The following is a 13,314-nucleotide window of genomic DNA, read 5'->3' as shown; positions in this document are numbered from 1 at the left end:
CCGTGTCTTGAAGACCCTGAGCCTGTCACCCTCTTAATTCCTTGCTCTTCCCTTGGGTAAGACACATTCCTGAATGATAGAAGACCCAGGGGTTACTTGCTTTTCTGGGCCTGGCCAGTCATGATGCATTTGTGCCACCAGAGGGCACTAGAAGAACTCAGACCAGAACTACGCAGGTCTCCGAGGCTCCTCCAGGGCTGGAAATTTCACCTGTCATTTTTCAACCCTGCTCGCCTCCACAAACCAGCCCCCTGCCCTCCCCACGTCTAATTTCCCAAGTTGGCCTCACTGGCCAGTCGCAAGGCCAACTCCTAGTTTTCCGGGGAGCATTTCCCAATAACAACATCTCATCACATGCCTACTACATGTCACATGCCTACTACATGCCAGGCCCTGTGCTCATGGTTTTCTGACCACTGCTCATCCTCCAGGCAATGTGCTGAGTCACTTCCTCCTCACCACAACCACTTTACTGTCGAGGAAACCAAGGCTCAGAGAAGTTAAATGACTTGCCCTCAATTATGGAGATAGAGAGATCGATAGATCTGAATCTGCATCAAAATGCCTTGGCTCTGGGGCGCCTGGATGGCTCAGTCTGTTATGTGTCTGCCTTCAGCTCAGGTCATGATCCCAGGGTCCTGGGATTGAGTCCCGCTTCGAGTCCCCTGCTCAGCAGGGAGTCTGCTTCACTCTCTGCTCATCCTCTCTCTCTCTCTCTCTCTCAAAAACAAATAAATAATCTTTAAAAAAAAAATGTCTTGGCTCCTTTTATTGCCTCAAGCCGCTATTCATCCATTCTCCTGGCCGCACTGAAGCTGAGCCTTGTCCCCATTCAGGACAACCCCCCCCTCCCCCCCCTGCCGCACCCCGACCCAGTGCCACTGGGAGGGTTGGTCAGGCCATGAGCCAAAGGCTATTTCTCCTGAGGGGACACGAAGGAAGACCCTGCCCTCACCTCTCTACTGATGTCCAAGTCATAGTCTTGAGGCTCCAGGTCCACCTCAGTGACAGGCATGGCCTGCACTTTCAACCAGCCATTTTCCTCCTTGTCCTTTCTCTCCCCTTGCATGGCCCGTTCCAGCAACCGCAGGTCAAAGTCCTGCTCGCGCTTCCACTGGCAACAGAACAAGAAGGTTAAGTGTAGTCACTTTGTGACTGCTAAAAGAGCCAGGCTTGTCCCCTTTTGGATGGGGCCTGCAGGCACTGGGGTCCTTGGGAAGGGGGCCTGTGACCCGTTGGGATAAAGCCATGTGACCTTGAGCCCCTCAGCCTCATCTCTAAAACAAGGTTGTAGTTGTGGGACATAGATGGTCCCTGCAGGGTGCTGTAAACCCATGTAATGGAGGAGACCTCTGCCCCCATTTATATGACCGGATGCCAGGCTGCTAATTTCTCTCCCATCTGCGCCCCCAAAGGATTCACACATATACCTCTAGGGCCCAGTTCTGAGACCCATGACTTCAGACTCACAATGGTCCCCAGAGATACAGGAAGTTTCTAGGTCTAAGAGGGTGACCCCAAAACAGAGCCTGCAACAGAGCTCCAGAGAAGCTGCCCCATAGCTTGTAGAAGGCTTTCTCATTCGGGAGCCATATAACTCAGCTCAGAAATGATGGAAAAAACAAGCCCTTTGAGGCCCTGGTAAGCACGTACCAATAGCCAAGACCTTCTCTAATGGGTACTCCCAAGAGGATACATTTAGGGGTGAGGGATATTGCACCCACATCAGGGTAGGGAAGGTCTAGCTTGGGCCTAGGGAGGCAGCTAAACTGCTGCTTACCCAGACATCTATCTGGGGGCAGATGTTTTAAGTTAGAAAAAAAATGAAACTACGCAAAATTGAAATGCTAAATCAAATGCAACATTTCCCAGGCTCTTCCTTAGTATCAGCTATGTAACAAGCATCTCTTCACAGAGGGAAAAACTAAACTGGCCATTTTAAGACCCAAACGAAACCCTGCAACTCTAGAGGGGCCTTTCAAATCATCTATGGTCTATGTCCTCACAGGCCTTTGACACTGAGCAGATTGTTGAGAGGAGGGAACAGGCTCAAAGACTCTCTTTTCTTGAGCAGAAACCAAGCAGATGCTTCTTCATCCCAGCAGACCTCCTCCATCCCACCCCATACATCTCACAGAGCTCCAAGTGGTCATGATTGTCTTTGATCCCCCTCAAGTGACCCCAAAGCCCCAAACCCATAGCTCTATCGGCACATTTCACCCATTCATGCACAAGCTCTCAATACCGACTGAAGCCAATGTAATTGCTCTTAGGTGATGATTTCCAATTACAGTATGAAAGGATTAGGCATTTGAAGTTTTAAGGAAGAAAAGTTAATTTAATGATTCCCAAAGAAAATGCACATTTTCTTACATGCTCACAAATGCCCCAAATAGAGACAAGTCCTCATTGAAACCCAGCCTGATTGTTTCCACAAACAGCAAAAGTTCACTGGACTCTATGATGTATCCTGGGGAAGAACCACGCCAATCCATTGTCATTAAGCAACACGTTTATTGGCGTTGATGCAGAGACTCACACAAGTCTTTTTTAAGAGAAAAATTACAAGATACTCAAGTTACGATTTTTAGATAATCTTTCTACATTTGAGACATCAGGTTGTAAAAGGTCAGTGTTACCCCAAATGACATTTGCTTATAAAGTTTAAAAGTTACTGGCTTTGCAGCTTTTCGGGATATGAGTGTCCTGGGTCTCACCCCTTTGGTGTCTGTGCTGACAGCTAGAGAGAGGCCCTCTGAATACAGAACATATCTTGGCATCCGTTCAAATTATTATATACTAGAAACACAAAAAGTTTTCCATAAGAAATTGTGCAATAGGACTGGAAGAATTAACACTGAACCACTTTAGACTTGGTAGGATTTATTTAAACGTGCAATCTCTGAAGCCTGTGTCTACCGTCCGGGTGTAAGGCATGGACTTTGATCAACTCATAATGCCTAGACCTCTGCCCATGATCACGGCCCTCAGGCAGCAGGTTGGCTCAGCCTTGTGGGGCGGCTTTTGGGTTAAGGGAATTATGAGTCAGTAGGCCTGCATCATGGGGGCAGCAGAAAGGTGAGTCACACATGGGAGTGCTAGCTAGGCTACGGAGACAAGAGCGGCTATTACAAGCCTGGTAACAAAGAGCACAGGCCCGTTAGGGAATGTTCAACGCAAATTAGAAGCTTCCGTCAACACAATCAGGCAGGATTAGAGAGGCAATGAGCGGTAACACTAAAAGCAAAAGAGCTTGTGCAATGAATTAGGGAAAGAGCAGTCTGGCTAGAGGGCTAGGGAAACACGTGATTTCAAACAACAGGGAAAAGTCAAATGGAATGTTTCCCAAAGGGACAGAAGGGGACTGTGGGCAGGGTGCAGTGCCCGCAAGCACACCAGGGGGCAGCACAGGTCTCCCCCGGCTCTTGGGGGGCACCGTGAGGCCTGCCAGCACCACAAGCTGGGGGAGAGCGCCAGCCCTCAGGGCTGTGGAGCCCGACCCTGTGCTCAGTTGCTCCGCAGGGCATCGGGCATCGCTCAGAGGTCTGGGAGGCTGGCTGGCTTGCACTCCTCCTCACCAAATCATATCACCATCTTCCTCCTTCATTCCTGAACTCTGTACTCCCAAGTCCTTGATCCAGCTGAGACTCCAAATGCTACAAAGTCCTCTCTCAAGTTCAGCTTGGGGAACAAACTTGGGACATTTTCTCTGGCTGCTAGGCTCCTGCCGTGACATCCTCACTCCTTCTCTGATTCCAGATCACCCTCTGACCAGGTCACACAAGTGGCCGGGTTGTGGACACACAGCCCGTGGGGTGTTCTCTGAACCATCTCGGTGGAAAGCCTACTCTCTCTGGGGTGTGATGTTCATGTGTGTTTGGGGAACTCGGGGAAGCTCTGCTCCCCGTCCCAGCCCCACCTGCCTGGACCCTCCTAACATACTGAGCCGAGATCTCCGGGGAGAGGTTGGCTGAGGTAGCGGGACGAGGGCAGACCCGTCCTCTCTCCTTGGCTCAGCGTCCTCTTGCGCTCCCGGACCAGCGCCTTCTGGTGCCGCTTCATGCGCTCCAACTGCTCCTCCACACTCATCTTGCCCCGCTGGTGGTCCCCTGAGTACAGGCGTTCCAAGGCACTCTTGGGTCTCTGCGGAGCAGGAGGGTGAGAGGCAGCACAGCTGGGCTGGGACCCAGAGGGCAGCCATCATTCCTGTCCTCTCTCTCTCTCTCTCACACGCACATGCACACGCACGCACACACACATGCACACACACTCTAGCTCCTCTAAGCACATTCAGGCTCTCTGGAGAGGACCCCATTCTGCAGATGCAGACACTGAGGCCCAGGTCTGTCCAGCTGGACACACAGGTAGCATGTGATGGGGCCAGAACTCAGGGTACCGACTTTCTGAGTACCCTCCTCCTATGAGCCTGAAAGGCAGGAGAGAAAGATGAGGGGTGGTCCTCAAGAAATGGAGAGAGCCAGATGATGTCCTTCTAGGTGGGCAGTGGGAAAGGCATCACTGAGCACATGGTGACAGGGACCCTGAGCTCAGGAGGGGCTGAGGTCACCTCAGAGGCCATCCCTGGGGCTCACAGGATTGCCAGTCACCATCCACCTCAGAGCCCTTCCCTCTCAAGGCCACTCACAGGGAAGGTCACCTTGCTGCTTTCGGCATTTAGACCCCTCCGGAGCGTGACGTAGGGAGCAATGGTGGACGACTGCTGGAGTCTTGATGTGGACCCCGAGAGCCCTTAATGAGGAAAGAGAAGTGCAAATTATTTGCGATGGGGTGGACAGGCCACCAGCCCCGCCTGAACCACCTCCCACTCCTGAGAGGGGACCATGAGGACCTAGCCAACAACCCATTCTTCTTCTTCCCCAGGGCCTAGAAGAGAAAGGCTCAGTAGAGGATGAGGGGTCAACCCAGGGGTGCTCTTTGTCCCCAGTGGGGAACAGCATCCCTGGAGCTCTATAGACCACCCTAGTCTTCCTTCACATGCAGAAGACCTGGGCTGCTTGGCAGGTAGAAAGGATGAAGGGGAAGGAATGCCCTTCATCCTTTTTTCCTGATGCACTCCTATGCATCCTGCATGACCCAACCTGCATGCCCTGCCTGTGTGAAGCCTTCCCAAATGCCCCAGGCAGAATTTATTATCCTCTATATCCTTCAGTATATGCATTGGTTACCGCACTGACCACAGTGCCAACACACCTGTCCAACTAGCCTGCAAATTTAACAATGCCTGCCTGACCGACTGACTGAATGACTGAATGAATAAATGAAGGAAGGAAAAGCAGCAGCACCAAGTATTTATTGAGCACTTAACTATGTAACAGGCAGGCACTGTGCGACGTGTTTTATATAGATTTTGTTCCACTGGCCTGACCACGTAAGCATTACCTGACCATTGTAGAGATGCACAGTCTAAGGCTCAGAGAGGTCAAGGAACTTGTCCAAAGTCACATGGTAGGAATATCATCGACCATGTGCTTCCCATGTCTGGGTCCTATGGCTTAGAGAAATCATGTCACCCTGGCCGGCTGGTGCCACTGCCTGTGCTTTCTCCACTAACACCAGTTCTGATCAGCGGTGGTCCCTGACACCTGGAAACGGGCATCACACCGACTGAGGACACCACTAGCACTTAGCACGTAGGGAAAAGAACGATCAGTGCCCTGCAATGCAAAGAGAATCCTGAGCAACAAAGAACTGTCCTGCCCCAAATACTACTAACACTGTCATTGATATACTGAATTAAGGGAACAGTGTCCCTGGGCACAGTGCCAAGGGTTGCTGTGGCCCCCTTCAGCAAAGTCCAGAGCCTATGCCCTCCAGGGACCAGCTCAGGCCATAGCATGCCAAGGCAGTGTGGCGGGCTGGGAGTCTCAGAACCCTGCAGGTGCCAGAACCATAGCTGTGGCTCCTTCTGCTTCTGCACCCGGCCGGTGGGGAAAGCACTTGACCGCCCACCTTAGGGAGCAGACAGGACGATCAGGTGAGGAACAGATGGAAGGAGTGTGGTCAGCCTGCTCAGGGATTCCAGGACACCCAGATGCAAAAAGGCCAGACCTCCCTTTAAGGGGATTTCTGAGAAGAGGGTCTGCTATGGGGACAAAGGGGGTATGGGAGACCCTAAGGGCCTAAGTCTATTCCCATCCCCATCTTGAAGGGATAGGGGAGAACAGCGAGGAGGCGGCCCAACTGAGAAAAGCGTGTTTGTTTAAAGAAAGGACACATGGAGTCTTGGAGTGATACAGGAGAGCAAAAATCCCTCTGGAAGGCCTGAGATGGCCAAACTGATGGCAGTCACCCAACATCCCAGCCTGCAGGGTGCATGGCTCTGGAGCCAGAACGCTGGGATCGTATTCTGGCTCCATCACTTGCTGGCTATTTGGCAAGTTAGTTAATTTCTCTGAGTCTTAGTTCTCTTATCTCTACAATGGGGATGATGATAATAGTACTTCCTTCATAGAATTATTATAAATATTAACTAGGTGAATATAAAGAGCCTGGAACTGTGCTGGGCTTTAAAGTAATTGCTACTATCATTACTTCCAGGGGCAGATGTAATAAAAAAGGAAGAGAATCAGGATGTAGGCCAGAGGAAGGAAGGACAGGCCCTCCCTGCAGCCCAGAGTCTCCTTGACAACTGCTGCCCATGCTGAGGCCCCAAGCTGCAGGCAGAAGGGTGTAAGGTACACGGTGAGCGACCGGGGAGCAGTGGTATGGTAGTAGCGGGGGTTCCCAGAAAGCCTCCATGGACAGGTTTGCCTTACCTCTGCCTGGCAGTGTCTGGTACCTGCTGTCAGGGCCCACTAGTCCCAGGGAGGGCTGGGCCATGTCCCCACTGAAAGTCACCAGCTCAGGCTCACTAACGTATGACCGGAGCTCCACCTGTGGGCAGAGTCTGAGGCTGTCGTACCTGCCCAGGGTCACGCCACCTTCCCTCCCCTCACACACAGCGGGGCAGCCCCAGGGGTCCCCCCTGCTCACCCTTGAGTCCCCATTCACACACTGCCCCTGCTCCCGGTCTCGCTTCCTCTCGTCCGACTGGCGTTTCAGACCCCTCACTGAAGTGTGCCGGATGATAGTGGCCTCCTTTGGCAGAGGTGGCACAGCCGGGGGCTGGTCCTCTGGACTATAGAGCTCAGGGAGTGGGGGCCTGGGAGGTGCCTCGTCTTCCTGCTCAGAAAAAGAACCAGAATCAGTGCCCGGTTAGAGGGAGCTGGAGGGAAGATGCCTGGTGGCACCACTGAAGTGGTGGCCCAAAAGACTGGAGCGGGCCTAAGCAGGCCACCTCAGGCTTGCAGAGTAGGACCACGTCAGCCCAGGGATGCCAACATTTCCCCCAGATGAGCTGCAAAGAAGGGGGATGCCTCGGCTCTAATCCTACTCTTCCCTTCAATTCACTCATTTTCCACTTTTCAAAGCATTATCTACACAAAATCCGGTCTCCTGGGTCCGTGGTCTTACTCCACTTCCTTGAAGCGTACCAAGGTGGGGAGGGGGGAATAAGCTGGTAACTCTGTGCTTATCTGTATGTCTATGACAGCACACCACCACCACTGCCGCCTGGAGAACAAACATCTACCCCACCCCAAAGTTCTCAGACTGAGCTGGCTCATTGTCCCTGCATGGTCTCTGGATCCTTCAACAGGTTGCGATCTGAGAAGGACAGTCTACATCCCCTGTCCATGCCCTTTCTATCAGAAATGTGGGTGGCTACAAAATATTTCCTCCTTCCTGATTCAGGGACTGAATAAGCAGTCAGCAACGGGTGACTCACCACTGCCTTCCTGGCAGCCCACTCCCTGGGTAGTGATGAATAGAACTATTTTCCTTGAAACTGACCCCCCACCCCCTAATAAACTCTCTCTGAGGGCTGTGGCTTCTGCACAGACCAACAGCCTGGCCCCTGACTGCCACGAACACCCACTCCTGGAACCAGGGACCATCCTTCCTAACTGCCCCCCCTTCCTTAGTTTAATTTTGCTTTGTTTTTCAGGATTTTGCAAAGGTCAGAAAAGCGTGCTTAAGCTTGCTCTATGAAGGTTTATCAGCATTCTAGTAAAGTGACACAGTTCACTATTGTGTGAAAGTTAAGCCTCCTGTCCCAGATACCCACACGCTCTCTGAGCATCAGCGGCTTCCAACCCTGACAATGTCCTGGAATCATCAATTTCTAAAAAGTTCCCCAGAAAGAGAAACATAAAACATTGACACAAACACAAAACTGCCTTGGACTAAAGAAAAGATGGAGGGTGGGAAGAGACATTTTATTATATACTTTTTTGTATCTTTTGATTTTGTGCCCTTTGAGAATATTATCTAATAGAAAAGTAAGTGACATTAAATTCAAGAAAATAAGCCAAATAAAAATGAAAGAACTATAGCTACCTGCAACAATGTGGATAAGTCTCACAAACATAATGTTGAAGACAAGGTGCAAGATACAGAAGAATACAGTACCACGCATAGGCAAAACTCAAGTGTTTAGACACGGGTAGCAAAATTAAAAAAAAAAAAAGGCAAGGAAATTATCCAAAAAGTCAAGATAGTGATAATGGTTACTTCTGGCAGAAAAGGACTGATGGGCCTAAGGTCTCTAGTTGCAGACAAAGTTCTATTTCTTGGTTTGGGTATTGGTATAAATGGGTGGTCTCTTTATTATTTGTTAAATTATATATTCATGTTTTATGTCAATCTCAGGATATCATTGTTTCACAAACAAAAATATAAAACAAATAAACAACAATAACAAATGGTAAACCTGGTGAAGGAAGGGAAAGAAGACCCTCCCAAGGACTCTGATGTTCAGCCAACTTAAGCCCTGCCTGCGGGCCACAGAGGACTCAGCTGTGAAGAGCCTCTGTGACCATCTATTCCAAGCTTCTTGTTGTGTACAAGGGGAAACTGAGGAAGCCCTTGCCCAAGGACCAGTGAGAGAACAAGAACTGCAATCCAGGCAGTCCAGCTCCCAGGCTACCATATTTTCCCCTCTGCTCCTCATCCTGGCTAGCAGGCATTTTGCCTTAAGTCAGAAGCTAGCCATTCTGCCCTAGCCATTCCTGCTGTGTTTTACTATTTCCCACCTCCTGTTTTTTGACTTCATAGATATAAAATTGGGAAGGAGACCTCAACATGAAGAAATTCACAATGACTCAGTCCCAGCATCTGTCTTCCAGCTCTGGGCCCTGGGAGATGGCTGGAAGCAGGTGGACAGTGAGGACCCAGGTATGGGAACTTGCGTGCTTTAGCCAGCACCGCACACCAACCTTGTCAGAGGTCCTAGGCACACCCCGTGCCCAGGCAAAGCTCCTCTAAGCCTTTGTTGGCAAAACCTGGAGGTCCCCTCTACTATGGCTTCCCTGTCACTTGGACCAGATCCCTTGTATTTTCCAGCCAAGGCTGGCCTGGCACTGGAGACGTGAACCATCACAGTACCTGACCACATCTTCTATTTTCTTAAAGTCTCCCGTGCTCCCAGACTCTGTCGAAAGCTTGGCCCTTCTCTCTGCCAGGCAAGCCAAGGTCCTGGCTCAGGCAACCACAGGGGCCACAAACCTGATCTGAGGATCTGGGCTGAATGTCCAGGTAGATGGTAGATGGCACAAAGAACAGGAGATGTGGATTGGATCCACTAACATGGAGACCTTCAGCAAATGTTAATGCCTTTGGGCCTCAGATCTCTTATGTGGGGGATGGGATATAGACCTTCCTGTCTATACTCCATGTGGTTATTGTGAAGATCAACTGTATCCTACAACCCAGCAGAGTGTTCAACTGCCAGTGAAGACAAAGACACTTTTTTGCTGAGAGGAGTCCATCACCCACAGGCTTGAGTAACTACAGGTTTGCATGGAGTCCACGTGGGGCAACCACCTGCTCTGTGTGATATATATCACAAATTCCATCCTACTTAGCACAGTCACTTCCTCTTGCTGGGCCTCAGTTTTCCCAACTGCAAAATGGGAAGACTGGGCTAGATCCTCTCTAAGGGCCCTTCCAGTTCTGGAAGTCTAAAGCACAATGTTTGGCTCCACCACTCTTTAACTGTTCATAGCTTGGGACTCTGGCTGGTTCTGTCTCTCCAGGTTTCCCCAAAAGCTTCTCTTCCAACAAAGGCTGACCTGAGGACAGTGAGACAATCATATCCCAGAGAGAAAACAATGCCGCTCAGCTCCTGGTCATCAATACTTACAACTTTGGGCTTCGTCTTGGTTGGTGACTGAAGAGGGGATGTCACTTTCCTCAGTTGGGGTGGATGAGGTCGGTACGGCACATAGGTTTGCAGCTGGGGGAAGAGTCGAACCTCCAGAGGGGTCCTCACGGGGCTAGTGGGAGGGCTGGGCTGTGGGGGTGGCTTGCTCTCAGAAGTCGAGAGTGAAGGCACAGGTGGGTGAGGAAACAAAGGCACCGTTTTTCTCTCTAAGGGGCATGGAGGGAAACAAAAGATGGGCTGCAATAAGGACCCTCTTCCTTGGAGACAAGGGGAGTGACTTGTGCCATAAAGACCTGACCTCCTCAAGGGTCAGCCCATATACGTGGTTGCTGGTCTCCAACACCCCCACACCCAGGAAGACTGCCCACTCACCTGGATTTTTTTTTTTTTTAAAGATTTTATTTATTTATTTTACAGAGAGACATAGTGAGAGCAGGAACACAAGCAGGGGGAGTGGAAGAGGGAGAAGCAGGGTCCCCGCAGAGCAGGGAGCCCGATGCGGGGCTCGATCCCAGGACCCTGGGATCATGACCTGAGCCAAAGGCAGACGCTTAATGACTGAGCCACCCAGGCGCCCCCTCACCTGGATTTTTGACCGATTCCACCAGGATTCTAAAGTTCTCTTTATTTGCACTCAGGCCAGCAATGACATCTTCAATCCTCCAGAGATCCTTCTGTATCTGCGATTTCTCCTGAAAAAGACAAGGTGGTGGTTCATTTCCTTCTTAGCACTTCACCAGAAGTTTCTCATTAGGACTTATGCTGTCATTTCAGACATAGTCCCTCACCCTGGCAGGGGGCGGGGGTGGGCAGCATCCCCTTTGGAAACTCCACCAGGGCTAGACCCATGCCTGCCTCGGAGCTTCACAGGGAAACACACATATAGAAGACGCCCAAGATCCAGGGGAGAAATTCAGAGGAGCTTTCTCTGATTCACCTTGCCTAGCTCCCCCTAATTTAAAAATAAACTGCCTTAAGTACTGCACACTTCCACTTATAAAGTATCTACAGTAATCAAAGTCAGAGACAGAAGAGTGGTTACCAGAGGTCGGGGTAGAGATGGGAATGAGGAGTATTGTTTAATGGGTACAGGGTTCCAGTTTTGCAAGATGAGGAGAGTTCTGAAAACTGGCTGCACAGTGTGAATGTACTTAACACTACTCACCTGCACATTAAAAATGACTAAGGTAGGGGCGCCTGGGTGGCTCAGTTGGTTAAGCGACTGCCTTCGGCTCAGGTCATGATCCTGGAGTCCCTGGATCGAGTCCCGCATCGGGCTCCCTGCTTGGCAGGGAGTCTGCTTCTCCCTCTGACCCTCCCCCCTCTCATGTGCTCGCTCTCTCTCATTCTCTCTGTCTCAAATAAATAAAATCTTAAAAAAATAAAAATTTAAAAATTAAAAAAATAAAAATAAAAATGACTAAGGTAATAAGGTTATGTTATGCATATTTTATCACAATTAAAAAAAAATAGACTGTTTTAGGCAACCATGGCAGAAGGGAAGAGAAGGCAGAGACTAGAGGTTACACTATCCCCAGAATATAAAGAGCATCTTTGAAAAGACAAAGCTGAATCCTGGGATTTGAGGTTCATTTAAAAGCACAATGGGCAGTGAATATTTGGCAATAAAAAGAAATGAAGTATTGATACGTGTTACAACATGAACCAACCTTGAAAATGTTTCTGCCGTGTGAAAGAAGCTAGACACAAAGGCCACAATTTATATGATTTCACTTATACAAAATGTCCAGAATACGTAAATCCATAGAGACACAAAGTACAACAGTGGTTGGCTAGAGCAGGGCTGGGGAGTTTGGGGATGATGAAAGTGTTATAAAATTGATTGTGGTGCTAGGTGCACAACTCTGAATATTCTAAAAACCACTGAATTGTAGACTTTAAAAGGGTGAATTTTATGGTATGTGAATTATGTGATAAAATCGTTATTTTTTTAAAAGTACATGTGCACACTCTGACAAGTCACAAATGATATCAGATAGGGGTAGGCCCTAGAAAGAGGTGAGCAGGTTTTATCATGATTAAGGGACTCTGGGCATTTTACTGAGTATAGTTGACACACAATGTTACATTAGTTTCAGGTGTACAACATTGTGATTCAACTTCTCTATACCTTACACTACGCTCACCACAAGTGTAGCTACCATCTGTCAAGATACAACACTATTACAATATTATTATATTCCCTATGCTGTGCCTTTTATTCCCACAATTTATTCATTCCATAACTGGAAGCCTGTACCTCCCACTCCTCCTCACCTGATTTGTGCATTACCCCCAACCCCCTTCCCTCTGGCAACCATCAGTTTGTTCTCTGTGCTTATAGCTCTGATTCTTTTTTTGTTTAGTCTTTTGTTTTTTAGATTCCACATGACTGAAATCATGTGGTATTTGTCTTTCTCGGTCTGACTTATTTCACTTAGCATAATACCCTCTGGGTCCATCCATGTTCTTGCAAACGGCATGAGCTCATCTTTTTTATAACTGCATAACATTCCATTGTGTGTGTGTATAACACATCTTCTTTAGAAATCTGTCTAGCAATGGACATTTAGGTTGCTTCCATATCTTGGCTATTGTAAATATGCTTCAATAAACATAGGGGTGCATATATGTTTTCAAATTAGTGTTTTCACTTCCTTTGCCTAAAAACCCAGTAGAGGAATTGTTGGATCATATGGCATTTTGAATTTTTTTTGAGGAACCTCCATGCTGTTTTCCTGAGTGGCTGCACCAATTTACACTCCCACCAAATAGTACATGAGGGTCCTCCCTCCTTCTCCACATCTTCACCAACATTTATTTCTTATCTTTTTGATTTTAGCCATTCTGACAGGTATAAGGTGATCTCACTGTGGTTTTGATTTACATTTCCCTGATGATTACTGATCTTGAGCATTTTTTCATGTGTCTGTTGGCCATCTGTGTATCTTTGGAAAAATGTCTATTAGGGTCCTCTGCCCATTTTTAAATGTTTTTTGTTCTCTGGGTTGTTTTTTTGTTTGTTTGCTTGTTTGTTTTGGTGTTGACTTGTATAAGTCCTTTATATATTTTGGGTATTACCCTGTGGACAC

General features: G+C 48.8%; 1 protein-coding gene across 1 annotated transcript in view; it reads right to left on the bottom strand.

The window, feature by feature from the left end:
• Positions 1-13,314, bottom strand: part of PLEKHA7 (pleckstrin homology domain containing A7) — a 213,415-nt gene that overhangs the window by 7,562 nt on the left and 192,539 nt on the right. The window contains exons 18-24 of the mRNA XM_045895292.3: positions 10,806-10,914; positions 10,202-10,428; positions 6,994-7,182; positions 6,777-6,894; positions 4,646-4,749; positions 3,943-4,143; positions 956-1,114 (exon numbers count right to left, since the gene is read on the bottom strand). Of these exons, the coding sequence (XP_045751248.1) occupies positions 956-1,114; positions 3,943-4,143; positions 4,646-4,749; positions 6,777-6,894; positions 6,994-7,182; positions 10,202-10,428; positions 10,806-10,914 (1,107 nt within the window). The remainder of the gene's footprint in view (positions 1-955; positions 1,115-3,942; positions 4,144-4,645; positions 4,750-6,776; positions 6,895-6,993; positions 7,183-10,201; positions 10,429-10,805; positions 10,915-13,314) is intronic.

Source organism: Mirounga angustirostris, unplaced genomic scaffold (genome assembly GCF_029215605.1).
Source record: "Mirounga angustirostris isolate CCGP_5_RB_7025 unplaced genomic scaffold, mMirAng1.0.hap1 SCAF_13, whole genome shotgun sequence".
In the NCBI taxonomy this organism is placed as follows: domain Eukaryota; kingdom Metazoa; phylum Chordata; class Mammalia; order Carnivora; family Phocidae; genus Mirounga; species Mirounga angustirostris.
The sequence above is the reverse complement of the archived record's forward strand: the minus strand, read 5'-3'. Positions and strand labels throughout refer to the sequence as shown.